General features: G+C 42.0%; 1 protein-coding gene across 10 annotated transcripts in view; it reads right to left on the reverse strand.

Annotated features, from left to right (window-relative positions):
• The window catches only part of dlg3 (discs, large homolog 3 (Drosophila)), an 85,372-nt gene that overhangs the window by 23,322 nt on the left and 49,273 nt on the right, over positions 1 to 12,777 (reverse strand). For 5 of the 10 annotated variants that reach the window (XM_053878863.1, XM_053878869.1, XM_053878865.1 and 2 more), the window contains 6 exons: positions 11,151 to 11,275; positions 10,294 to 10,463; positions 9,026 to 9,162; positions 8,128 to 8,274; positions 6,470 to 6,630; positions 5,347 to 5,472 (listed from right to left, as the gene is read on the reverse strand). In XM_053878863.1, coding sequence (XP_053734838.1) covers positions 5,347 to 5,472; positions 6,470 to 6,630; positions 8,128 to 8,274; positions 9,026 to 9,162; positions 10,294 to 10,463; positions 11,151 to 11,275 — 866 coding nt within the window. The remainder of the gene's footprint in view (positions 1 to 5,346; positions 5,473 to 6,469; positions 6,631 to 8,127; positions 8,275 to 9,025; positions 9,163 to 10,293; positions 10,464 to 11,150; positions 11,276 to 12,777) is intronic. The other 5 variants (XM_053878867.1, XM_053878870.1, XM_053878868.1 and 2 more) reach the window with 3 other exon arrangements.

Here is a 12,777-nt window from a genome sequence, read left to right on the forward strand (position 1 = left end):
TATTTTCCCTGTCTGTGTTTTGGCTGTGACGGCCACAGCTCCATCATGAAGCTGTGAATGTGAGCGGACTGCCGGGTTCAGCGGGTCACGCTGCCTCGGACTCAGCCCAGTAATTGGCTCTGCTTGGCTGATTAATGGTAGACACTGCAGATGGACGCCATTTTCCACAGCCAGGACGCTTCTTCTCGCCACTATTTATCTCCCTCGCTCCTTCAATGGATTACATGAACAGAGGCCTGTGCCCATTGAATTTAAATGATGCTTTTTTTTTTATATGGATAAATATTTAAATAAAACATCCATTACAAATATTAGAAATCTTCCAATAAAATTCCAAAATTCCAACACTACTACTACAGTTGCATAAAGTACAGTACCAAAACCCAGTTTTCTCGTACATTTTCAGTACATTTTAGTGGACCATTACGCCAGTTTGCTTCCTGTTAGGAACAAATATCTGCCATCAAAAATACTGCCATACAAATTGTGAAAACTTGTCTTTTTAAACAATATTTGTACAAAATAAAAAAATAAATATTTACAATGTACTTCCTTGTAAGTGGATATGAGTGGGTCTTACTGTGCATGAATTATTTTTAGAATGTTCATGGTTGGATTTCTTTTTTTCAGTTTAATTTAATTTAATACACATTGTATGTTGTGTAATTGTGTAATTCTGATAAAACTGTCTGATAATAGTGTTCTAATTAACAATTTATTCATTTATTTTAGTTTAAAAAAGGTACTTATTTGATATCACTGTTCTATGAAGCTGGTCAACATTAGATTTAATTTATGACCTGAAGGAGCAGATAAAATGTTTTACCTTACTCTTTCTGTTGTGGCCATGGAAATACACGTCGAGACACAAAATCTCCAAATGCATTTCTGTCAATATATTTGGGTTAACATACTCATATCCATGACAGATGAAAAAAATAACAATGGTATTAAATTGAGTGGAAAAAATGCACTTTTTACAGCAATATTTAGGGGATGTTTTTAGAAGCTAGTAAAAGTACATTTGTACGTTTAGCAGGACAATAGTGAACATGTTAGAGGCAAATGTGGGAATATCTCAGCTTGAATGCGACAGCTTCACTACAGTCCCCGTGACTTAAAAGCAGCTTATCTGCGAGCATTGTCTTGCCTGTATCAGAAGTGATAGACCCTACAGAGGTAGGACGTCACTAGATGCGCTAACCTCAAACAGACTGCTTAAACGTGACGGTTTCATCTGTGCTCACGGGAGACAGAGGAAACAAAGGCAAGGTAGCCGCTCACTCGTGACGTGATGTTATCAGAAACGGGGGTGAAATCAGATGGAGAGCAGGGACAGGGTGCTGGGGGATAAGTCGCTGACGACACTGTCGAGGGGGATGTGCAGATGGGCAGGAGGCCGATACAAGCTCTGACTCATTCCGCATAACCAGCCTGCTCCACTTCTGCGGAAGCCTGTGCTTACTATAGCATCCGTTTAAAATAACCTCACAGTCGGAGCCAATGGGGAGGCTGCTGGCGCTGGATGGAGAAGCTGCGATTTCTCTGACAGTCTACAGCGCCTCGTTTGCTTGACAAGCTTCAGTGTGTGCTTCTGACGCTTCGCTCGGTTGTATGAGCTCATGCTTCTCCTGATCTGCTCGTCTATCCCCCATGATTCAACCACGGCATACGCCGTCGACGGCCATCGCCGGACCAGGCCTTACATCCGAGGAAGGAGCTTAAATCTTGTTCTGCTAAAGCAGATGAGCGTGTTCACTTTCCAGATGAAAGCACAGAGGACGGGCAGAGTACTGCGGCAGCCCCTGATGGGAGATGTGGGAAGACGAGGAATACGGTTGTAAATGTCTGATTTTATTATTTAATTGCTCTCTTTCTTAATAATTCAGACGGACAGGGTATGAGAGGTGAGACACAACTCACATGGAAACCTCACGTGGCACAATTCACACAGAAAATAGCCCAAATTGATGAACTGAAGCCAGTGCTACTTATACGCTAATAAACGTTCCTGTACTGAACGTCAGGCGTCCATATCTCCTACAGAAACAAGCTCACAGAACGACACAGGAACCAGGCTGCAGTGGACCTTAAGACAAATGAGTATTCCAGTTGCATAGTAACCACCCAAATACAAACCTACTGGAGAACACAAGTGATTACACCAAGGAATCAGATGGCTCTGGACTATCTGAGCAAGACTGAGTCTACAGCAGGGGTCACCAACCTTTTAGAAACCGCAAGCTAGTCCAAGGCCACTGTGCGACCTGAAGGGCTTCCATCAGTTCAGTACACACTTAAGAAATCGCTATAAACATGGATGATAAATGACATTCCTCTCAAATACCTGTCTCATTGCTGAGTTATGTTGGTGACCCCTGGACTCTAGTAAGAGAACAATCCTTTAATGAATGGAGAAAAAACAGATACTACCGCTTCTAGTTCAGGAGTCTAAAACTATCTTCCGAATACAACACTCCAAAGACCTCCCAAAAGTGCAGGTTTTGCGAGGTGATCCTGCTTGACAGCGATCAACACATACGCCCAGATCAAGGGCAGCCATTGATCAGTAAGACATGAGGGGAGAGAGAAGCTGGTGCTCTCGGGTACAGACGAATTAAACCGCTGCAAAAATTAACCTCTGTCTAACACGTTTGAAGAGACGGTCCGGGTTTTAATCCAACTCTTAACCTCATCAAGTTCTGATTCAGAACATGTGCTGCCACACGCGCAAATATCTGTCGGAGAGATTGTCAGCGAAGAGAGGAGTTAAAACCAGCGCGGAGTGGCTGGGTTTTTTTTCACTGTGGATGAATCATGACAGCTGCAGGACTGTCTGCTCCGGCTGGCCGGCCTGCGCAGGTTCAGGCTTTTGAGCCTCATCACATTTGTGGAGACACAATGCGGCGTGTAGACAGAGCAGGAGCTAGAGCATCACCACCTTTCCAGGCCCAGTATTTGTGGGGGGGGGATGGTGGGGGTGGGTGGTTGTAACGGCTCTGCTCATTTTGCTCAACGACCTGATTTTGGACGAGCAACACCGAGACAATACAGGTTTTGTCCATTTCGCACCACAGATAATCATATGTCATAAAGACAAGGCATAAATAGGATTTCAGCAACGCTGAGACACAAACACGTTACGTAAGAGCGATGGCTCACACGGGGCACTCATCCATGAGGTGATGGAGATGAAACAAACAGCTGAATTAACACGCAGGAGACACTCAAGACAGAGGCGAGAAACACAGACACAGGCTGTTAACGTTACCAATATTATCGTCTTAAGCGGTTACCAAACTGAAAGTGGCTGGCTTTCTGAGACGGAGCTCAGTTTTGTTGACGCTTCCTGACAGATGGAATTGAGCAGCTTGTGGGAGGGTGAAGCCTTTTCTGCTGCTCTCCTGTGGAGATGTTTTTTTCAGAGCAGGTACGGCTTTGTTTAATATTTTATTGTGCATTAAACATTCAAATGTGTTTATAGTAGGCAGCGCAACATGAACATATCCCTTGTAACATGCGCATCGCGATGATATATTTAAAGGGTTGGATTCACGAGGTTTAATAAAGACAAAACAAAAAAGACTCGACCCTATTTCTCACCTTTCATCGAGAGCTTTCGACTGGGGTTTCGTGTCTTGAGGATAATATGGATTTTCAGTTTACACATGCATATTCCAGTAGTTTTAGTGAAGAAAGATGCAGCGTAGATTTGATTTATTCATTTCCATTCATGGATATCTACACATCTTTATCAATATACAATACATAAATAAATCCACATAATTTATTGTGTCAGGTCAGGGAGCCAATCGAAGGACCCGGGACCCAAAAACATAAAATGCATTTGATAAGATTCCATTACTCAAATGACAGTTGAGTTACTAACTGACAAATTTCTAGTCGGTCCATAAAGAATTTCATTTTTTTTAAATTATTGTTTTGATTAACTTTAAAACATGAATGTTGTTTTATTTGCAGAGTTTTGATAGAATATTTCAGTGGATTTCATTTCAAGTTCTGGACAGAATGTCGGGTGGGACAGTTGACCTTCATCAGCTGGAGCAAAATCTGTCTTGTGCAAATGTTTTTTAAAGATGTTTAAGAACATTATTCTTGTAATAAATAAATAATTCATCCATTATATATTGACAAAAAAACTTGAAAACTTGAACTTCACTTGGCGGGTCATTTTCCAACTAGTGAAGGATTTCATTGTCTCTTAGTGGTTTTACGATGACAAGCGAGAGGCTTCTGTTTTAGCAGCAAAAAGGAGACAAATAAGGTTGAAAGTTGTAGCGATTGGTGCTGTTACACTGTACTTCATATAGCAGTAATGAGTCAGGAAGCCACTGATATATCCCTAATTAATAGATAGATGATCTGTTAAAGCATATAGATTATAATCGATCCAAAGAGGTAAAATTATTTCTTTCAGAATCACTTGTATGGGGTTGTAATATTCAACAGAGGGGCGTCATGCAAACCAAAAAAGCAGCCACATAATTCGACCTACGAATAAAGACGGTGCAGTAGAGGAGACACAAAATGGAGAAAGACATTACCATGCAAACACAGACGAATACAGAAGCCTGGAGGATTTTCTACCTCAGATTATCAGCCTGCCAACTCCTGCCTCACCTCTCCTCCTCCTCCTCATCTATCTCCTCTGCATGTTTCATTTGTGCACAGATGTGTCACAGCACACACACTCTTGATGAGGCAGCTGGCCTTCATCCCTGCCGCTTCACTTTGCCAGTACGCAATCCGATCCAGCTGAACCACCCGTCCACGCATGCGCCGCAAACTCCGCCATCGGGGTGACATCGCTGCGGTGACTCCAGCAGACCTTTTAGACTATGTTTCAGTTCATTGATATCTATCCTTTGAGAGGGTTTTGGTGTGATCTAGGTTTATTCTCTGGTCCTGGGTTTCACTGAGAATGAATGATCAGGGTGCACAGCTTTTTCATTCATCCAGTTCTCGCAGTAGATCTGCTGTTTTTCTGAAAACCTCAATGAAGTTGGTTTAGCAAGGTTTCTGGGTGGTCACCTTACACTAGAGATAGTCATGATAGCCTCTTATATATATATGTATATATTATATATATATTATATATGTGTATTTCTTTTTATTTTATTTTTCAAAAACTAGCAGCCACAGCTTATAGCTGACCATAATGTGTATAGTGGCCTCACTGGAGTGATGTCACCCACTAGAATGGGGCGGGCACACGTGTTGACCGATCACTCAGCTGAAACTGATGGGCGTTTTCTGACACACTCTTTGTCTTAGCTAGAGAGAGGAAGGTTAGCTGGAGCGAGGAGTGACGGTCTAGGTTAGTACCTGCCGGAGAAGGGGAGCGGAGCTTGGCACAAAGGAGCAGGGGAAGGACAGAAGCCTCTGTAGAGGGGCTGGGGCGACTTGCTATCCCCAGGTTTGTGGATGACACTGTAAATTGGTTCGGCCCTGCTGTGGGGTACAGGAATCACAGTGAACGGGACAAGTGTAGGACACAAATAAAGCACACATACCAAACAAAGAGGCGACAGATGCACAGACAGGTCATGTTCGGGCAGCAGGACATTACAGCAGCAACACAATGGACACACTTCCAGTAACACACTGGCTTTAGAGACCAACACATGCGCGCACATGCACACGGGGGTAGGGTGCCCCCTCCTGACCCCAGAGATGCGGGTTAAGATGACTGAAGGCCTTGTGGAACATTCTAATCAGGACTCCATGAATGCTACATCTGACCCTCTGCTGGGGTAGGAGGTCAAAGGTTAACAAAGTGTCATTGTAAGAACACACCAGACCTTTCTGCAAAGCATTTGTCCTGGGAATCACCTCCACATGCTGCTGAGACACGCACGAGCTCTAATCGCTAAGCATTTGTTTCTTGCCTTTGAACACACCACCGTGGAACATTTTGGGAGCATTCACATGAACCAGACTTGGACCAAGTGTCCTCTATGTCCGCAGACATGCAGATATTCTCTGTAATATTGTGCTTCAATGGAGCAAATTGGCCTCTTGTTCAAATTCAGCGCACAACAAAATGGCTGCCTCTGTCTCTGCATAGGCGTTGCTAGTCACAGTTTAAAAATAAATAACCCAACAAAAGTGTATGAATACATAACGTAAAAGAACTGAAAACTGAACAGCTATCCAGTTCAACAAGAATTATGAATACAGCGTACAAAAAACTGCATTTTCAAATCTGTGATACACTTTAATTCGATTTAAAAGACTCTTCTTTGAGTAAGAAGATAAGAATCCAATTTACAGATTAGAGTCAATGCTAATACTCTGAGCAAAGTCCTAGTGTTGATGAATTGCCAGAAACTGCAGTCCCTGCAAATGCTTTTCTACAGTCACACCAAAATCAAAAGAACAGAAAGAAATGAAATTCACATCAAGGTGGCTACAAATGCTTTCTGTCAAAGGACAGCCCACCGCCTACCTCGTGAAGTCTTCCTCTCCGAGCATGTGGCGTGGAACTGGAGAGTACCGCGACGGGGTGACCTGGGGAGGGGGGTACGCAGGTTTGGGCTCCATCGCTCCCAAGTAGTTGTGGCTGACGTGGTTGTCCACCATGGTGGGGAAGGCTGGAGGGAGGGCCAGACCAGTAGGGGGAAAGAAAGAATGATTACACGACAAGTAAGGAGAACAAGCACCACAGAAGATGACAAAAGTTCACCATGAAAGGAGGAGACCAACCCTGAACAACTCACAAGAGACCGAAGGGTCTAGAAATCCTCTGATGCCTAATTCCTGCAGACAACTTCTATGCCCCTCCATGATCCATAAAACACATGTGGACTGCATGGTCATGCTCCCTAGCTGCAAAATTTGATCTGTCAGTCTAGGAGCAGGACTTTTTAACCCTTTGCTGACAAGTTGTATCCAGTAAGAAAATATGAAATACAATAAGAGTAAGAGATAAAATATGAAATACACCGACTGAAAGTAGAGAACCAGAGATCATACAACTGCCATTGCGGTATACGCCAGACCCGGCATGCTCATGAGTGAAGACTTGCCCTGGCAAGACAAAGAGCAGTGTCGCAGCGTTTAGTTAAAAAGGTAAAAAGAACAGTTTTAATTAATTGAGACTACGATCGAAGTGTTGGCACACATTAGATTGGGTGCGATGGACTGGCAACCTGTCCAGGACTAAGCGGAGGTTAACTGAAGATGGATGTATTTTGTATCTGTTCTCTATGTAACTTTGCTTTTATGCAACTATGCTTTCATCATATTTTTGAGCCTCTTCAGAGCCTCTGAGGTTATTCTAAAGTATGTTCTTGATGGGATCTGTTATGTTGGAGTAAACAAATGTTTGCACGAGGAAAGCATTATTGTCAGGATAAAAATATTCCTTTAAGTTATATTTAGAACAGATACAAAATGTGTGATTAATTTGCCATTGATTGTGACTTAACTCTGCTTTAGTGTGATTATTTGTGATAAAATATTTAATCTAGTGACATCCCAATTTATGACACACAAACTCACAGTTAGGGATAGTTTTTTTTAATTCAACACCATAACTGAAGTAGTAGTAAAGTGGCTACACATGAGGCATGAACCGTCCTCTACTTCAGACACATTTTATGTGAACTGTAAATATGTATCCAAACATCCAAAGTCAAAAACAGATTTTAATTGAACCCCACACACAACAAGGATTCATTAGTGGATCGTTTCAAATCCAGATCACCGGACCATGGTCTACACGGAGAAGTTAAGTCTGCTCAAGACAATCCTCATCTTCTACTAAAACTAAAAACCCTCAATAAGCCCCTTGTAAGCCAAAATCCGAGCTGTGTGGTAATCTGAAGATGCAGCATCTCAAGATCGTGGGCTCACATGAGCAGGTGGGATGTGAGAAACCGTCCACACTCAGTGGGAGGCAAAGAACTGCGCTTGTTGTTGCTGTGGGAAGAATGGTTTGTACAAGTGTGTGTGTTTAAGCGCGCAGCGTGTGGGTGTCTGGCCATGGCAGTTTCGGGTAGAGAAGAAGTGATCCAACAGTAAATTTTAAGCGGGCCAAAAAAAAACAACTTCAGAGAAGAGAATCATCCACGCAATAATGAGAGGAGGGTGAGGTAGATACGTACTGCTGGAGTAGTCTGGAGGAGCGTACATGTCGTTGAGGTGCACAGGTCCTGGCTTGGCCACCTTCAGGTAAACCATATCAGATGTGTTCTTCAGTGCCGCCACGGCCTCTTCATGACGCACGTCCTGGAGCACAATGTTGTTCACCTGCAAATTAACAAAGCAGGAAAGTCTTTGTGTGAAATGCTGAGGGAAAAAAAAAGAAAAACCTTGTGTCTTTGCAGAGCAGTGACAAACATCACACCAGCCAACACAATAATGAATCACGGCGAGAAATCATGCAGAGCTATCAGAGAGTTTTCAACTGCAGAAAGTGAAAGGTTGGCGTGTTTTGCAGCGCTATCACAGGTCAGAAGCAGTAGGTAGAGGTTTGCGAAAAACGCTTTGAGTTCTACTGTTAGAATATTCAACTGCATAGGAATTCACTGTCAATCAAAGATGACTCATCTTCTATATCTTCTAGAACCATGGCTGATTAACAAGCCGACAATTTTGAGTGCAAACCCATCGTCATATCTGCTTAATAAAGACATGCATACCAGAATATATATTTTCATAACTAAGCAGGCGTTTGCCTCCTCTTAATGTAAAAATCAACATTCCAAAGTATTTTTTTAAATCTGAACTATGAAAGTGAGAAAATAGCTCATCTAATGGTGCAAAAATATTTTATTTTACTGTGATATATATATTTTTAATAATAGCAAACATTTTTTTTCTGAGGGGAAGAGCAACTTCTTGTGGCCAAAGGGTCCAGAGGGTTCATAAGCAACATTATTCATTGATATTTGAGCTGCAGAAAAACAAAGCAGCTCCATATCAACAGTTATTTAATAGATAAGGGTGCCCATGAGCAACAGTTGTAATCGATGCACAAGTGCAAAGGTTGGATTCGTACAGCTAACAGGCGGTCTCCGGTCTGCAGTCGTCCGTCCTTCTGGGCTGCTCCTCCCTCTATGATCTTTGTGATGTAGATGCTGTTGTCTCCTGGGATGTGCTGGTTCCCGATACCACCGGCGATGCTGAAGCCAAGTCCTGGTCCAGAAACAATAACAATGAGATACGGTAACTACTACCATGTTACTCTACGTCAAACAATAAAACTCCCAGCTCAATTGACATTATTTCTAATGTAATTAATGTAATTATAATATTTGATAAATCCTCTCCGATGACAGTGTCCACCAGGGACTGCAATTTAGCAACTAGAAATATTGCAAATACTTGCAAATAGAAACACTAAAAACAGAAACACAACAACTATACACAACTAAACCCAACAACAATACTGCTTAAATTACCACTGCAGCATCAGAACATGTACACCTACTACATTAATAACCACCTGTACTGCTAGTGATAGTGTTAGCAAATAACAACAAAAAACATCAATCATCACTTCTGCAGAAGTACAGATCACAACAACAACACTTACCTTGTTAATAGCTCTCTCATAATTAGTTAAGACAAGTGCTTTAGTTAGCAATTACGGCAACAAGACAAATGTGTTTAGATTATGGATCATACATTACCACAAATAAATTACATATTCATATGTATTTACCTGTTTATTAGCATGTAATTAAACAAATAACTAAATTTTACCCAGGAATGGTCACCAAAAGTAGACTTTATTCAATATCATAGTGACTGAATATTGACCTTAAATAAGTAAGCAACTAGTTTACAAATAGTTAATATGTGTTCCCTGATCAAGAGTGACTACAGTACTGTGTGTCTGGTACAGCAACTCGTACTGTGACCACAATAACAAGTACTCTCACTAGTGGACAAGGTAAAGGACAGAGCTAGACATTTAGTGGACAAAAGCAAAACTGAATGTGACCTCAGTCAAAAAGGCATTGAGATGTGCGAGACATGTCTGTACATGTGAGAGTTATTAAAGGGGGCAACACACATATGGGTTTTCAGGCTCTAAAGAGATAATAAAAAATCTGGTGTTGATATGTTATGCCTGTTTTGCGCCTTGATATCCTCAGCACAACACATCTAACTGTAACCCTAATATCACAATTCTATCCCAGCACTGATCTAGACTCAACCTCCAAGCCCGAATCTAGGGTGATCGCACATGACAAAAGGAAGAGGAATCCATCTCTTTCTCATATCTCAATGAGCGGCTATAGTGTTGCACATCATGCTCACCTTTTGGGCCTTTGAGCAAGTTGACCTCCAGAATCGTCTCAGGAGGGGCCTGTCTTCGTCGAACCAGCAGGCGTACCACTGGCCCCGCCTCCTTCAGGGCCTCCACTGCTCGGCTATGAACTACCTCAGAAACGTCCACATCGTTCACACGCAGCACACAGTCGTTCACCCTGTGGAGGGAAGCAAATGAAGGCTGGTGAGTCGGAATATTTTCATCAGCTTCTTCAAATGTCAAAGCTACATCAGAAAGACCCGACAAGGATCTTTTATGTAGGGACAATTCACACCTCAGATGGGGCAAAGAGGTGCATAGTTTTACATTCCTCTGACCACAAAAGAATAACCTCCAACTGTGGAATACATGAGTGTGTTGTTATGAGAAGGGAGCCCAGGTCAGTATTACATCTCTTCGTTCTCTGGTGGTCCACCAGTTGCATAGCTGTGACTTTGAGCAACATAAATGCATACGATAGGACAATCTAACTCTATATTAGGGGATCTGCGCATGACTTTGCCGTAGTCTGGTTAATTTCATATTTCTACGAGCATAATGCTAACTTTTCCAGCTAGCAGTATCCCGCTGTCAGGGCAAGTGGAAATGTCTGTAAGGGCATCAAAAGCTTCCTGAATAACAGTTTCTGTATGTTCCAGACTAGTTTTTGGAGTGAATAACAAGAGGAAACAGAGAGAGCCTGCAGGGAGAAACTCTGCCTCCCACTCGGCTCTGCCTGGCGGGACACGGCGGTGGTGAGAAAGGAGTTGGGAGGTTAGCGGGGGGAGACAGCTGCAGGAGGATGAAAAGAGCAGAGGCACTTGAGAAGAATAGCTGTTTGCCACAGTAGAAAGAGGAAACTCACCCCAGCCTTCCATCCATAGCAGCTGCTCCTCCAGGGATGATCTTGGTGATGAATATCCCGGGATCATCAGGAATGTGGGGATTGTCTATTCCTCCTGCGATGCTGAAGCCCAGGCCAGAGTTCCCCTGCACACATGACTGGCATTGTCAATCCGGCCCAATAAACAGCACACACACATCATATGTGACGGTGCTGACGTGTGCTGCTGAAGGTCAGCCCAGCTCTTAAGTGTATTGGAATCTCAGAAAAGCATTTGATCGATGTTAACAGCTCATGACGTTGCTGATGCTACTCTTCATGTGCGTCCCCACGTGACAGTGTCTAACAGCAGAGAGAGCAATTGGTGAGTAAATTGGGGGGCAGTGGGTCAGAACCAGAACTGGACACTGGAGTCATTGGTGCAAACTGGCTGACCCTGGATAGTCCTCACAAGGTCAGTGTTGAATTCATTTCACCTGGATCGATCTCTTGTTTACTATACACAATATGTATAGTATGTAACATTACTTTTCTTGTCTCTGTCACATTCACTCATGACATTCTTTTCCCCTGTAATGTACAATATCACTTACTAAACTAACTATACTCCTGGAATTATTAAATATTTCCCTCATTATACTTTACTATTTAAATAAATAACTTCTTCCTGCCTTTTTCTCTTTTTTTAACTCCAACATTCTGATATTTTTTTGTCAACAAATTACTTTAATACAGTATACTTACCATTTTTCACAACATATTTCTGTAACTATTGTTATATAGCTTTAAAATGTATGCATTTTTATTATTCTCATCTGTCCTTCCTAATTTTTTTATTTGGATTTTTGCTTCACATTTATTTACAGAAGAATGTATTTTAGATTTCTAAGTATAATTTATTGTCTAACATTTTTGAACTCACAGTTTCTCATCAACAAAATTTGATTGTAATTGACTCTTTTAAGTGACTCTTTTGAGTCCTCTAATAAAAATGCCTTGATTTCTGTTCTAAATATGAAATCAGTATTCAAAATCAATATCAAATAATTGTTTGCTCTCAACAATAACACTTAGTAGTTAAAGTATTTACTCTTGTTATTTGCTCCCCAATTATAGAGAAATATTTAAATCTTCATGAGCTTGTTTTAATAATTCAAATTGCTTTGGTTTCAGTTGTTCTCATACGACTGATTTAAAAACAGACAATAAATTATTGAGCTGACGAAGAACTACAAAAGAACATCATCATCAACAACAACAGATATGTTGTGCCAGAGACTTGACTCCTGTTACTATCATTACAAGAGGGGCATAAAGTAATATAGTAATAGCAGCATTACAAGTGTTTGTTACACATCACATCCAGCGCGGCCTGTGTCCCTGGCAAATGAATCATTTTCACTGGATCTTCAGAACACATGAGCGGAAAACGATTTCACTGTGGTTGCTGGTCCCTCAACGGGGGGAGCATGGTCCATCAGGACCAGGTGAAGTCCGCCTCTGACGGCAGTGGCTGCACAGACCGGCAGCAAACAAGACAGCTGAGAAAAGACTTCGCTTTATTATTTTCTATAATTAATGAGCAACAGTCACAGCAAATTAGGACAGAGGGAGGATGAGGCCTCCCAGTGTGCTGTTCTGGTTCTGC

This window comes from Synchiropus splendidus, chromosome 11, assembly GCF_027744825.2.
Source record: "Synchiropus splendidus isolate RoL2022-P1 chromosome 11, RoL_Sspl_1.0, whole genome shotgun sequence".
NCBI lineage: Eukaryota > Metazoa > Chordata > Actinopteri > Syngnathiformes > Callionymidae > Synchiropus > Synchiropus splendidus.